Below are 14,455 nucleotides of genomic sequence, written 5' to 3' on the forward strand. Positions count from 1 at the left end.
AAAATAATATTTTTTTAAATAAAAAATGAGATATACGAAAAAGGATTTGAAAAAATTACTGAAAGAAAACGGAATTACCAAAACTTCAAACAATAAAATGTCTTTATTAATGCTTGCGATTGAAAACAACTTGATTGATAAAAACATATTGATTAAAGACGTGAAGGAAGATCGACCAGTGGGTAGACCGAAAAAAATTTTCCACGGATCTAAAAATTCGAAGAATTTCAATTGATCATTCCATGATCTTAAATGTACAGATGAAAAAAATTGAAAAAATGAGTTAAATAAAATCTTTGCAAAATAAAAGATGGTTTACACAAGAAAGATTTTAAAAAATTTGTTAAAAGAAAACGGAATTTCTAAAACGTCTGACAATAAAATGGCGCTCATGTTGATTGCGGTTGAAAACAATCTGATTGATAAAGATTTATTTTTTGGAAACTCTAAAAAGGCTAGACCTGTTGGAAGACCTAGAAAATATGAGAAAAAAGAAAAGAAGCCTTTTAATCCAAAATACGCTAGACTTGGTTTAATTAGAAATAATCCTTTAGGTTTGAGAATAACTCATGTTGATACTGGTGAGGTGGTAGAATACAAGTCTGCTTATGAATCGCATAAAAAGACAGGGCATTGCTGGCAGTACTTTGTTAACCGAAATGGAAAAGTAGTGGATGGATACAGATATGAGATCATTGGAAATCACTTGTGATTTTTTAAATTCTTTTATATATTGAATTTAAAAAAATTGAAAAATGAGTTAAATAAAAATCTTGCGTTAATAAAAATGGAAAACAAAACGGTGAAAGAATTAAAAGAAATTGCCAAAGGGCGAAAAATAAAAGGATACTCTAAAATGAGAAAGGGGGAACTTATAATGGCTTTGCATCCTTCTGTTACCACTAGAGTTGTCTCTGCTACTGCTACACGTCCTGCTTCTCTTCGTAGACGAACGACTGAGGCAAGACCGTTGCCTGCTCCACGTCCTGATCTTAGTTCGATAGCTCCACGTCAAAAGCCTGTCATCGCTCCAAAACCAGCGATCATCCCACCAAGACCTATCATGTTGAAACCAGCTCTTCCTCAAAAACCAGCTCTTCCTCCAAAACCAGCATCGCAATATATCTTTGACGCTCCTGTTTCAGATTCATCGCCTGTCATGACACCTATGTCGGTTACTGCTCCGAGATTGCTTTCAAGAATTGCGACAACTGTTTACAACGGTTTTAACCGAGTGCTTAATGTCATTGATCCCTACGTTCCCGAATCGGTGAAGAATGTAGTGAGAAATGTGAGCAACAAAGTGAATAGAACGGTGTGGTCTCTCAAATCAACGGTCCTCAAATCAATTGTGCGCAATACAGTTTACAAACCCCTCATTCATTTTCAATTGACCGATCACGCGCTGAAGCGTGTTGCTAAACAATTTTCACATCAAGTCAAAGGAAACCAAAAGGATGCTTCTGCCTTTTTAAATTTGGCTAAAGACGGAGCAATCAAGATTCTTCAAGAGAATAAAAACAAAAAAGCGATCCTTGTTTTGACAATCGATATGGAGAGCGTCAGCATTACTACTGGAGAGGAGTTGCATCGAATCGTGCCTTTTGTGTCAAAAGCTGGTATTATTTTGGAGTCGACGAACTTGAGCGAATTTTATGAAGAAGCAAAAGATAAGATCCTGGAAAACATGGAAAAATACAACAAAATGGGCTCGAATTGCACAGTGTCTGCCATCTTGAAAATGGACATCAATTTAATTGACTACAAACCCATTGGTGGTCGGTCATATATCCCTCTCGATGATTTTTTGGCAAACAAAAAAGCAATCATCAACATGCAAAACGAAGACAACGAATGCTTCAAGTGGTGTATCACCAGGGCATTGAACATGAAAGAAAAAAACGGAGAAAGGATTGACAAAGACTTGATCGAAAATTCAAAAAATTTAAATTGGGAAGGGATTGATTTTCCTGTTAAACTCGATCAAATCAAAAAATTTGAAAAAAAAAATACAGACATTAGCGTCAACGTTTTCGGTTATGAAAATAAATCCATTTACCCTTTGCAAATATCGAAATGCTTGAACAGAAAGCATGAAATAGATTTGCTTCTTATTTCAGATGAAAAAACAAATCATTATTGTTTAATCAAAAATCTGAGTCGACTCATTTCATCCCAAACATCAAAAGAAAAAGTAAAAAAATATTTTTGCAGAAACTGCTTGCAGGGGATGAACAGCGAGGAGGCTCTTTCAAAGCATTCGACCTATTGCAGAGAGCATGACTCGGTTCGAATGAATCTCCCTCCAAAAGATTCGTTCATGAAATTTGAACACCTGGGAATGTCAATGAGGGTTCCATTCATCGTTTACGCTGATTTTGAAAGCTTTGTCAAACCGATGGACTCGTGCGAACAAAACCCAGACCAGTCGTACACCAAAAAGTTTCAAAGGCACGTTCCGAGCTCCTTTGCCTTTCACATCAAATGTTTTGACGAAACAGTTTACAGCAGTAGTCCAACAATATCTGTGTCTGAAAGCGAGGATGAGGACATTGGTGAATATTTTGTCTGCGAGTTGGAAAAAGAAATAAAAGAAATTTTTGGGAAAAACTTGAAAAAAAATATGGTTATCACAAAGGAGGATGAAAATAATTTTAAATCCGCGACGGTTTGCCACATTTGTGAAGAAAAAATTCTAGATGAAAAAGAAAAGGTGCGCGATCACTGTCATTTCACTGGAAAATATCGAGGAGCAGCACATGATGCTTGCAATAAAAAATACAAAGTTCCAAAATTTGTTCCAGTCGTTTTTCACAATCTGTCTGGTTATGACAGCCATTTGTTTATCAAAAAATTAGGTGGAGAAATAAACTGCATCCCATGCAACAAGGAAAAATACATCAGCTTCTCTAAAAAAATCAAAGTGGGAGAGTACACTGGGAAAGACGGAAAACTCAAAGACAAAAAAATTGAATTGAGGTTCATCGACAGTTTTAGATTCCTTTCCTTCAGTTTGGATACTTTAGCGAAAAATTTAAAGCCGGAAGAGTTCAAAAACCTATCAAAATATTTAAAAGGAGAAAAATTCGATTTGCTTCGAAAAAAAGGCGTTTACCCTTACGGTTGGGTAGATGGATTCGATAAATTTCAAGAAACGCAATTACCTCCAAAAGAAGCGTTTTTCTCAGAACTCAATCACGAGGAAATAAGCGACGAAGATTACGCGCATGCGCAAAAGGTTTGGAACGTGTTTGAATGCAAAACGTTCAGAGATTATCATGATTTGTACAACGTGTCAGACGTTTTGATTCTAGCGGATGTCTTTGAAAATTTCAGGGACGTTTGCATGAAACATTACAAGCTCGACCCAGCCTGGTATTACACGTCTCCTGGGTTGGCTTGGGACGCTTGTTTGAAACTGACAAAAATAATATTGGAATTGATAAGCGACCCTGACATGCTTCGAATGATCCAAAAAGGAACACGTGGAGGGATCAGCATGATCTCCAATCGGTATGGAAAATCAAACAACAAATACATGGGAGACTCGTACGATTCAAGCCAACCATCAAAATTCATTCAATACCAGGACGCCAACAATTTGTATGGTTGGGCCATGAGCAAGCCACTTCCCGTTGGAGGATTCGAATGGATGACAGAAGACGAACTTTCCGATTGGAGATCGGTTCCAAGCTTTTTGGAGGTTGATTTGGATTATCCGGAAAGCCTTCACGATGAACACAACGATTATCCGTTGGCCCCTGAGAGAATGAAAATCGGAAAAGTGGATAAGCTCGTTCCAAATTTAAACGACAAAAAAAATTATGTCCTTCACTGTGAAAATCTGAAATTATATGAACGATTGGGAATGAAAATTTCAAAGGTGCACCGAGGAATAAAATTTGAGCAACGGGATTGGATGAAACCATACATTGACCTCAACACAGAATTGAGAACAAAGGCTACCAGCGAATTTGAAAAGGAATTTTTCAAGCTGATGAACAATTCAGTGTTTGGAAAAACAATGGAGAACATTGAAAAAAGAGTGGACGTGAGACTGGTAACAACAAAGGAAAAGGCAATAAAATTGGCGGCTAAACCCAACTACGACCGGCACACGATTTTCGATGAAAACTTGATTGCCGTTCACATGAAAAGGACAGAAATTTTTTACAACAAACCAGTTTATTTGGGTATGTCCATTTTAGATTTGAGCAAAACCTTGATGTTCGAGTTCCATTATGATTACATTCGAAAAAAATATCCTGGAAAAGCAAAGCTGTTGATGACAGACACGGACTCGCTAGTTTATGAAATCAAAACAGAAGATTTTTACAAGGACATTGCAGATGATGTGCTTGAAAAATTTGACACGAGCGACTTTCCAAAAGACCATCCTGCCATTCAAAGCGCTGGGTTCAAAGTGGGTTTAAACAAAAAGGTTATTGGGATGTTCAAAGACGAAACCGGAGGAAAACAGATTGAAGAGTTTGTCGGTCTCAGGTCGAAATTGTACTCTTACAAAATACATCAAGAAAAACAAGAGAAAAAACACAAAAAATGCAGGGGGGTGAAAACATATGTAGTTGACAAATACATAACACACAACGATTACAAAAATTGCCTCGAAACCAAAAAAGAAAAGTTTAACAAAATGAATGTCCTCCGATCCCATTTACATGACGTTTACACGGAGGAGATCAACAAAACCTCTCTCAGCTCCAACGACGATAAGAGGATCATTTTGGAAGATGGGATCCACACGTTGGCTTATGGTCATCGTAAATTGAAAAAAGTTCCAGAGGCAGAGCCAGAGGCAGAATCAGAGCCAGAATCAGAGCCAGAATCAGAGACCGAGGCAGAATCAGAGCCAGAGGTAGAATCAGAGCCAGAATCAGAGGCAAAAAGGTTGATCGCAGAGTGCAGAAGGATAATCGAGGAGAACAAAGAAATCTCAAATAGGTCAAAAATACTGATCACAGAGTGCAGAAAAATAATCGCAGAGAACTATAAAATTTAATTTCTTTAGCGATGTTTAGAAAAATATTCGCAGAGAACTATAAAATTTAATTTCTTTAGCGATGTTTAGAAAAATAATCGCAGAGAACTATAAAATTTAATTTCTTTAGCGATGTCTAGAAAAATAATCGCAGAGAAATATAAAAATTTAAATCCTTCGGATCCGTTAAAATCATAAATGATTTTTTAATTTCTTTAGCGATGTCTCTCATGAGCCAGAAACCCTTTTTACAACCTAAAATAACATACATTTTCATATTTGAAAATCAACCTAAAATGCAAATGAGCCAGAACCCGTGTTTTCTAGTAGTCTTGGCCGTGTTTGTCAATGAAATCTTTCACATGAAAAAATACAGCATGAACCTTGGGTGTCACAGAAACATTTTGCAGTGCCACATAAGCCACTCTGAAAGCTTCAATTTTTTGTACATAACTTGGATCAAGAACGCATCCAAAACAGGCAGACACTACTGCATTGAATTTTCGAAATACATCAACTAATGGTATTGCAGCATAGCATGAGTGTTTCTCGACAATAGATTGAAGAAGATCAATATTTTTTAGCAGCTTCCTGCACTCATTTCCTGCAAAATGCCCTCCATGATAAGGCTGTTGTTTAATGTTCAGTGAATCAGTCCAAAGAGTTCCTTGAGGGAAAACTTTTAGTAGGGCAGCAAAGAGATGATTGAAAACACCAATAAGGAGATGCAACTCCATTGGCGGTATGAAGTCCAAAACTAATGTGCCACCAGCAAGATCAAATACAGGAGAATGAAAAATATTCATGTAATCACGAGCTCTTTTGATGTTTGATCCTGCTGCATTGAAAAGTGAGACATTCTGATCAAGAGATTGGAAAGTTCTTAATTTTCCTTGATTTAAAAGGTCCGTTGCACTTGACTCACACCAGGTGCAGGGGTGTGCACTTGAGTGTGCTTGGAGACCACAAATTATATTTGCCAGTTTTAGGTCACAGGACAAAAGAAAATCTTGGTCTCTCATATTGATCAATTCGAAAATTTGAGACACATTTGAGTAGTTTTCTTGCAGGTCCTCAGAGACACCAATAATAAGTTGCCGCTTAACTCCAGTGTCCTTGAAAAACTTGTTTGTGCAATTGAGTTTTGCTGGGGGAGTGTTAGGTTCACGATTTAATTCAATAATTCCAAGGCTTACTTTCAGGAATCCTCCCCCACCGTCAATTCCAACTTTCACAATATGATTGTTTGATGTGTTTCTCATAGAAATGAGTTCATTTTTAAGCTCTTTGAAGTCCTTGCAATGAATGACAGTCCTTCCACATCCAGCATGATCTTTAATCAATGAACTCGTGAAATGGTGAGAAAGCTGCTTACTAACTGCATCAAATTTTACAGCATAGTTTTTCTCAACAATATGTTGTGAAGTTGACTGATTAATTGTAGCAGCTAGTCTCTTGATGCCATTGTTTGAAAGCCCTGTGCTTGCCTGAACTTGAACAAGTTCTTTTATACTAATTGATGGGTTTGGAGGAAATAGTTTTCTAGCTGATGAGGAACCTAAAATAAATGCAGATATTGTTTAATTTCGAAATTTCTAAAATATCTTTTCATGAAAGTTAAACTTTTACCTGGCATTATTGGAAGCATTCTTCCACCTTGTGGTTGACTCAATCGAACAGTGCCATGTGGAGAAGAATCCTTACTTGAAACAACAAGAGCAGCAACTCGTTCAGATGCAACAGGATCCTTGGTTGCAACAGCAACAAGGTTATTTCGCAAAGTGCCCTTTGTGCAATGATGAGGTAATCCTCTTCCAATAATTGAAAAACAGTCAGAGCATCGTTTTTGGACAGTTGAAGATGGAGTATTTTGTGCTGAGCTCTGCAAAAGCTGAGTTTTCTGTTGACCATTATTTCTCAATTTTCCAACGGAACAAATCAAACAGTCACATTGTGTGTCTCTAGTTTGAGGTCGAATTTTTATAGTCTCAAAATTGTAAAGTGATGGGAGATTGATGTGTTCTCCAGAATCCTTTCTTCTTAAACAAAAACGACACTTTTCACAAATTCCAAGTGGAACTTTGTCATTACTAAAATCGATCCTCTCATTGAGTATTGTTTGGCATTTTTCTTTTAGGAAAGGTGTCAGTTCCCTCTGACATTTACTGAAGCAAAGAAAACAGACAGTTTTCCTGCAGTCTTGGTGGTTTTTTGCTGTATTCGGCATTTCTTTGTAAAATTAGATGTGCACAGTTTTGCTCTCGTGAATAAAGTAAATAAATCATGCCTTTTGCCGAAATTTTTATTTTCCCGAAATTTTCCCGAAATTCAAAAACTGTCTTATTTTCACAGTTAAAAATAATTTTTATGAAAAGTTAAACAGAAAAACAGAAGAATAAAAAAATATTATATTTGTTTGGTAATAAAGGAAGCTTATCTTTTTGATATCTTTTAATTTTTCAACTTTTTTTTATGTTTTCATAAAACATAATGCTCTTTATGCTACAGTATGTTTGTTTACTTGAATTTAAAATTATATCTTACTGTAAAAATGCAAAACAAGCTGTCATTTCGAATGTGTGAGTAATCAATAAATTCAGAAAATTTAAACATCAATAACTTGCCAGGACGTTGTAATCTGATTTTAATACTTATATCCAAGTGATCCCCATAGTGTGGGCTATCATTCCACAAAAGGGTTTTCTCGGGTCAGAAAGTCAAGGTTAGAACCCATTTTATAACACTGTGAACACCTAACGCTTTCACGTGCTTGTTGTAAAACTCTTTTCCTTTATCCACCCACAATTTAACGCACTTTCTTTCACCAAAAATCTTTTTCAACGCTTCAGCCACTTCAAGACCTGTTTTGCTTTTTAATGGAAAGATCCATCCATACTTTGAAAACTCGTCAATCACCATAAGCAAATATTTTACACCTTTGTTGAATTTGGAAAACGATTGCATGTCAACCAAATCTGCAGCCCATATTTCATCGACGTCGTTCACAATAACCTTTCTTCTTTTAAAACGGCGAATGACCGGTTTATGAAGCTCCTCAGCAAACTGATCCGTCCATTTCAGACTGCTCTCGGGCATTTTTTTTTTTTAGCAGAGACACCCAATCCAAATTTTGCTTTGGCTTTAATCACGGGTGTAATAAGCTTTCTCTCGTTAATTTCTCTTTGAGTGGGATTGGGAACAGATCCCATCTCCTCAAGCATCAGATGATCTGCTATATTTCCGTTTTGCCGGTCGTTGAAATATTTATAAGCCAAATCGTGATGGTATGCTGCATTGTCCACTCTACCCACCGGCTTGCTCCATTCTTGATACATGTCCGTGGAAGTCAGTCTCTTGTCTAATTTGTACCAGGACCCGCAAAGTTCATCCCCGGAATGTGCATTTCTCCTGGAAACTTAGCCCACGGAAGCTTAATTTTACTCGACAGCTTGTTGATCGATTCCACTAAATCACCTCCTTTTGTTGGCGAAGATGATCCCTTGAACGCATGCGAAAAAACAAACTTGCATTTGGTTGTTCCGCAAGAGTCGCAAGTCCCTTTGAGTATGTTTCGATTATTTTTTGTCTTCTCGTTTTTCAAGTGAATGGTTTCAGTTTCTCTTTTGCATTTAACGCAATACATTTTAACATATATAAAAAAAGTTTTTAATGTAAAATGGAAGTTACTAATTTGTCGTGGAACATTAATAAAACCAAAAGAAACAACAGCAAGCTTTTCCCAAGAAGCATTCGAGGGATCATCGTTGGAAAATCTGGTTGCGGAAAAACAACGCTCCTGCTCAATTTACTGCTTAGACCTGAATGGCTTGATTATAACCACTTGCAAGTCTTTGGAAAATCTCTTTTTCAACCTGAATACAAAATACTCAAAAGGTCGTTCAAAAAAAAATTACCTAAAGAAATCATTCTTGAATTGTTCAACATTCAAAATGAAATGGAAAAATTGAATTTAAACCCTGAAGATGTTATTGATGATCTTTCAAAAAAATATTCCGACAACGAGAATATGGAGTGTCAATTCTTTGAAACGGCTGATGATGTTCCCGATCCTGAAGATCTCGATTCGACCAATAACAATTTGATGATCTTTGACGATTTGCAACTCACCAAGCAAAACAAGTGCGAAAAATATTACATCCGAGGAAGACACTCCAACGTCGACTGCTTTTACCTCGCTCAAAATAATTTCATGCTTCCAAGACAAATCATCAGAGAAAATCCCAACTTTATTTGCCTCTTTCCACAAGACCAGAAAAACGTAGATCACCTCTACAGAGACCATGCTGCTGTTGACATGTCTAAAGAAGAATTTAAAATGTTCTGCAAGTACTGCTGGTCTCAACCTCATGGGTTTGCCGTCATTGATTTGTCCTCCAAAAAGAACCAGGGAAAATACCGAAGCGGGTTTAACGATTTTTTATTTTTCTAAAAACCAATTTAAAAAATAATTCTTATTTAAAAAATGCCTGGTATTATAATCGATGTAGATGGAAAATCAAGTGTTATCACAACTGAATTTTTAGACAAAATCGTTTTTGACGAAGGTAAAAGTTATGAAATGGCTTTTCTCGGTCTTGAGACTTATAACAGCATTCCAAATGTAAACAGTAAAAACAATTTTTTCAAATACAGCATGAACAACGGAGCTAATTGGGAAAACATTATCATTCCTGATGGAAGCTATGACATTAAAAACATCAACGAGTATTTGCAAAAGTCTATTTCATTCACGATAAAAACAGCTCAACGCGGAAGTTATATTATTGAAAATAAAATTAATTACTCTCCAAATAACCTTCAAATTGGAATCAATCTTAATACTTTAAAATCAACCATTAAACTTGGCTTGAATTATTTGATTGACTTTAACGTGGAGAACAGCATCGCTTCAGTTTTAGGGTTTGCTAAAAGAAAATTAAATTCCAATTCTGAATACGAGTCTGATCATATCGTTAGAATTTCAAGCTTCAACACCATCAGAATTGTTAACAATGTTATCGGATCGTCCTATATTAATGGAACCCAATTAAATTTCATTTACTCCTTTTATCCAAATGTTAGTCCAGGTTTTAAAATCATTGAGAGACCAATGCATTTAATTTATCTTCCTGTTAAACTGTTCGAAATTTCAACAATGGTTACTCGCATCATTGATCAAAATGGAAATTTGGTTGATTTTCGTGGAGAGGATGTTACAATACGATATCACATTAGAGAAGTGAAATAAATAATTTTCCAACGCTTAAAAAATGAGCAATTACCAAAAGATCAGATTAAACATTTCGCAAGGACAAGCTGACAAAATTAAAAAAGCCATTCAAGACAAAACCGAAGTCAGCATTAAGTTCTCTCATCAAGACTTGAATGGTGAACATGTTCTCTCTGTCACTAACGCGCAATTGAACAAAATTAAAAAAGCAATTTCATTGGAGCTCTTTTACCTTTATTAGGAATGCTTGCATCTCGTGCAGCTCCAGTGCTTGTCAATGGCTTATTAGGTGGGGTTGCCTCTTCGCTTGGGTCTACTGTGATCGATAAAATTGCAGGACGAGGTGTGGTTTACTTGAGCAAAAATGGTAATGGAATGAAGATGAAAACTGTAAGTGGAAACGGATTGTTTTTAACTCCGTGGACTAAAAATGTTCATGGTGATGGACTCTTCATTAAAACTGGAAAAGGATATAAATATGCCGGTTCTGGTTTGCTGCTTGGACCTAATTCACCCTTCTCAAGCATCCCCTTCTTAGGAGCTATTCTATAAAAAAATCGTAGATTTTCCATGAATCGAAACTTCTTTGCTCTCACCTTTTTCAAGAACTTTTTAGCGAATTAAAAAAATTTGTTAACAAAGTAAAATGAGAAACAAGAAAATCAATGTGGACAGAATTTTAGCTAATTTTCAATTGATGTATGGAATTGTTTTGCCTAATGAGGCTTTAACCAACTTTCAATTGATAAAGGCTGCTAAACAGTTAAAATTAAAAAGCTTTCAAGGTGTTTTTATGAGAGACGATTTACCGAAAAAGCTAAAAAGAAAAGAATGCGGGATTATCAACACGGGAGATTCAAGCACAGGTGGGTTTCATTGGGTGTGTTGGTTCAAAGACGGTGATAAGAAATATAGTTTCGATTCTTATGCACAGCCTCCTCTTGTTGAATTGGTTAATTATTTGAAAAGTCCCGTTTATTATAACAGCGAAAGGGTTCAGTTTGGAAACACGGTTTATTGCGGTCACTTGTGTCTTTATGTCTTGAAAAAATTGAATGAAGGGTTTGGCTTTCAAGACGTCATCAATACCTTGTGGTGACCAACGAATCTCAAAATAAGTTAAAAGAAGAAAAAAAGAAATTGAATTCGAGTTAAATAAAATCATGGCGTAAATAAAAAGATGGAAGATTTGGTAAAAACTACACCTCAAGACTTTGAGAAATGGGATTCAGATCAAGTGGTCTCTTTTTTAAACGCTCAATTTCAAATTCTTTTGTTCAATGGCACAATCGGTCAACAAATTGGTTATGTTAGACAATTGAGTCGTTGGTGTCAAATGCATCCCAATGTAAAATCTCACAACAGCCGAAATGCTGTAATGTACTGCAATGAAAAATGCAAATTTTTTTTTTAATTCTTTTTTAAGAATTGAAAATTGTGGTGACCTGATCCAGAGCCCTAATTTAAATTCAAGTCTTTGGTTCGGGATAAGACGCCATTTTGGAAAATTTTAAAAATTTTAAAAACCTTGAAACTGACAAAAATATTTTTTTACTTCGTTGCTGGTTCTGGCAAGAAAAATTTTAAAACTTAACGGAAAAAAAACAAATATTATTACAGAAAGAAAACAAATATTACTTCAGCGCACATTTTTTGAAAATAAAGGTAAGTCAACGCATTAAAATTATCGACCTTAAGTATGGGAAAGGTATTAATGTCCTAGAACTGGCACTTTATGGTAGTAATAGGAAGGATTTATTTCAAAAAGTAGCTCTAAAACTCAAGCATGATTACCAAAATATTTTTATATTTTTAGAAGGCTTCTAATACATGGTGCATACACTGTATACAGAGATTTCAATACACTTTTTGAGAGGTTTTTAAACTGAGCTTCATCTTCGCTACTTTCTAAAAAATACTTTTGTATAAAGAAGTAGCATTGCTCAAAACAATAAATTTAACTAAAAATTAAACTTTTCTAAAGTTGAAAAAATATTTTAAACATTTGTGATAAAGATTTATATCTATGACAGTTGCTTTAAAGATTTATAATTTCCATTGTGAAAACAAAATAAAAGTGAACATTGTGAAAACAAAACAAAATTTTCATTTGATTTCAAGTGTTTCTGAAGAAACACTTGAAATCAAATGAAAATGAAAACTTTTAATTGCTGCCTATATTATAGCCTTAGACTCTTTTTCTTGGAGTCTGATTCATTATAAGAGGTAGCGCCACCTTTTCCTCGGAAAAAACGTTTCCTTTTCAAGCAGGCTAAAGGTTTGTAAATAATTTTCTAAGTTTCCTTGTGCTTTATCAAGTTCCTTAAAGTGAGATAAGTATATCAAATGGTCAATTTATAAATGGTTAAACTAAAACTAAGTCAAAAAAAGATTAAAATTTCATCAAGTTGTAATTTATTACTCTAGTAAATACCGAGATTATATTTTTTAAGTTTTTGATTGGTGGAAACTTGTTAACATATTTATCGCTTAAATAAATTCAATAGTTTACATAGAACCATCTTCCTTTTTTTTCCTCCTTTTGATACGTTTATAGTTCTTTGTTTTGTTTGAAGCATTTGTTTTATTTTTTGTTTGAAGAATAAAATCATTACCAGAAACTTGTTTACAAAACGTATTTTTATCATTTCATTACAACTTACATATCATTACGACTTATTTTATGCGTAAACCAAAAGTTTGATTAAAGCTAGAATAGAAATGGATAATATAACTTTTCTCCCCTAAATTTGATCTTTTTCAGATAAAAACGAGGATCAAGAGTTTTTTATGGAATGTTTTTACGAAGCACAAGCTACCATCTCCGATAAAATGAAGAGTGCGATGAAACATCAAGAGTGGCTTGTTTTTATATCCAATGAGAGTGAGCCATGGAAAATAATACAAAAAAGGTATTTTCTCAAGAACATCTTCGCTGAAAAAATGAAGTTGAAGTATTTGTGTGTTCAGAAAGTTTGCTTATCCTCGGATGAAATGGAGTTAATCAAAGAGTGTTCAAAAAACGTTTCTAGGGTCATCTTTAAATCCCCAGTGAAAATTGAAATGTGGACACCAAGGAATAAGTTTAAACACTTGCAGATATATATAGATAGCGACGTCACAGAGACGGACTTTGAATGCTTTTATCCATGGATTAACCAATGCGAAATGCTGATGCTTGACATTAACAGCAAAATTGCTTTCATCAAAAGTATTTATGTAAGAATTGAAAATTGCTCAAATATTAGGAAGTTGAAAGTCCGCTTCTGTAATGAAACTTTTAATAGCATAAAAGACTTTAAATTATATATGAAGAAAATATCTCAATAAGCTCATAGTAGATTTAAGGCTTTGTTCAGGTTTCTGCTGATAAATAAATCGAATCTAAAAGATTAGTCCAACTTTAATTGGTTGGTTGGTATTATAATCTATTTCTTTGTATTACTAGATATTAATATTAAAGAAAATTGTTGGTTTTTTTTAAGCATGAAAAGTGTAAACAGTTTTGAATTTTTTAAAGATTTGTTTGAAAAGATGGCTGTAAAAATGAAAAATTGATTTTAAGTTTCGAAAATGAGTTTAAGTGAGGAAAAAGGATTACGGAATACGAGTATTCCCTAATTCTTTTTTGTCGGGTACCAGTTAATAAAATGGTAGCAGGCTATTTCACAGTGATAATTGGACCTTTCAACAAGATGGGGCAAGTCCGCATACGAGTTATTTGGCTCAGAAATGGTACAAAGGTAACTTTAGATCCTTTTTACTGGAAGAAATATTGCCTCCATATATATATATATAATATTATATATATATATATATATATATATATATATATATATATATATATATATATATATATATATATATATATATATATATATATATATATATATATATATATAAATTCTGGAGATCCTCAATTCAAAGACAAAGTTTATTTCGGTATAATTGAAACTACATTTAAACTTAGATATACCAACCATCTTAAATCTTTCAACGCACTTAAATATAAAAATGACACCGAACTTTCCAAAGAAATATGGATGCTAAAATCTAAAAATCTGAAACCGGTCATTACATGGAAAATTGTAGCACAATGCAAGCCCTGCAATCAAGCAGCAAAAGTTTGTAATCTTTGTCTCCGCGAAAAATTTCATATATTATCATACAAAGGAGAAAACTTACTTAACAAAAGATATGAAATAATATCAAAGTGCCGACATGCA

The 14,455-nt window shown here is 34.5% G+C and overlaps 2 protein-coding genes across 2 annotated transcripts; one reads left to right on the forward strand and one right to left on the reverse strand.

Annotated features, from left to right (window-relative positions):
- The first annotated feature begins 777 nt into the window (after nucleotides 1-777).
- On the forward strand, nucleotides 778-5,149 carry LOC149878193 (uncharacterized). The gene has a single exon (XM_090073394.1). The coding sequence runs from the start codon at nucleotides 788-790 to the stop codon at nucleotides 5,018-5,020; it is 4,233 nt and encodes a 1,410-aa protein (XP_089929520.1). The 5' UTR covers nucleotides 778-787; the 3' UTR covers nucleotides 5,021-5,149.
- A 173-nt stretch (nucleotides 5,150-5,322) lies between these two features.
- LOC149878194 (uncharacterized) lies at nucleotides 5,323-7,236 on the reverse strand. The gene is made up of 2 exons (XM_090072501.1): nucleotides 6,629-7,236; nucleotides 5,323-6,557 (listed from the first exon to the last, which is right to left on the reverse strand). The coding sequence occupies exons 1-2, from the start codon at nucleotides 7,224-7,226 to the stop codon at nucleotides 5,323-5,325; spliced, it is 1,833 nt and encodes a 610-aa protein (XP_089928627.1). The 5' UTR covers nucleotides 7,227-7,236.
- Between the last annotated feature and the right edge of the window lie 7,219 nt (nucleotides 7,237-14,455).

The sequence above is a fragment of the Hydra viridissima genome, unplaced genomic scaffold, assembly GCF_058129835.1.
Source record: "Hydra viridissima isolate aposymbiotic clone 2 unplaced genomic scaffold, HvirCarnegie_v1 scaffold_15, whole genome shotgun sequence".
Taxonomy (NCBI): domain Eukaryota; kingdom Metazoa; phylum Cnidaria; class Hydrozoa; order Anthoathecata; family Hydridae; genus Hydra; species Hydra viridissima.

Bases quoted from the DNA above. Each gene is read 5' to 3' on its own strand.
- LOC149878193 (XM_090073394.1), top strand. From the start codon at position 788: ATGGAAAACAAAACGGTGAAAGAATTAAAAGAAATTGCCAAAGGGCGA.
- LOC149878194 (XM_090072501.1), bottom strand. From the start codon at position 7,226: ATGCCGAATACAGCAAAAAACCACCAAGACTGCAGGAAAACTGTCTGT. The intron at 6,558-6,628 runs GTAAAAGTTTAA...CATTTATTTTAG, and splicing joins AATGCTTCCAATAATGCCAG to GTTCCTCATCAGCTAGAAAA.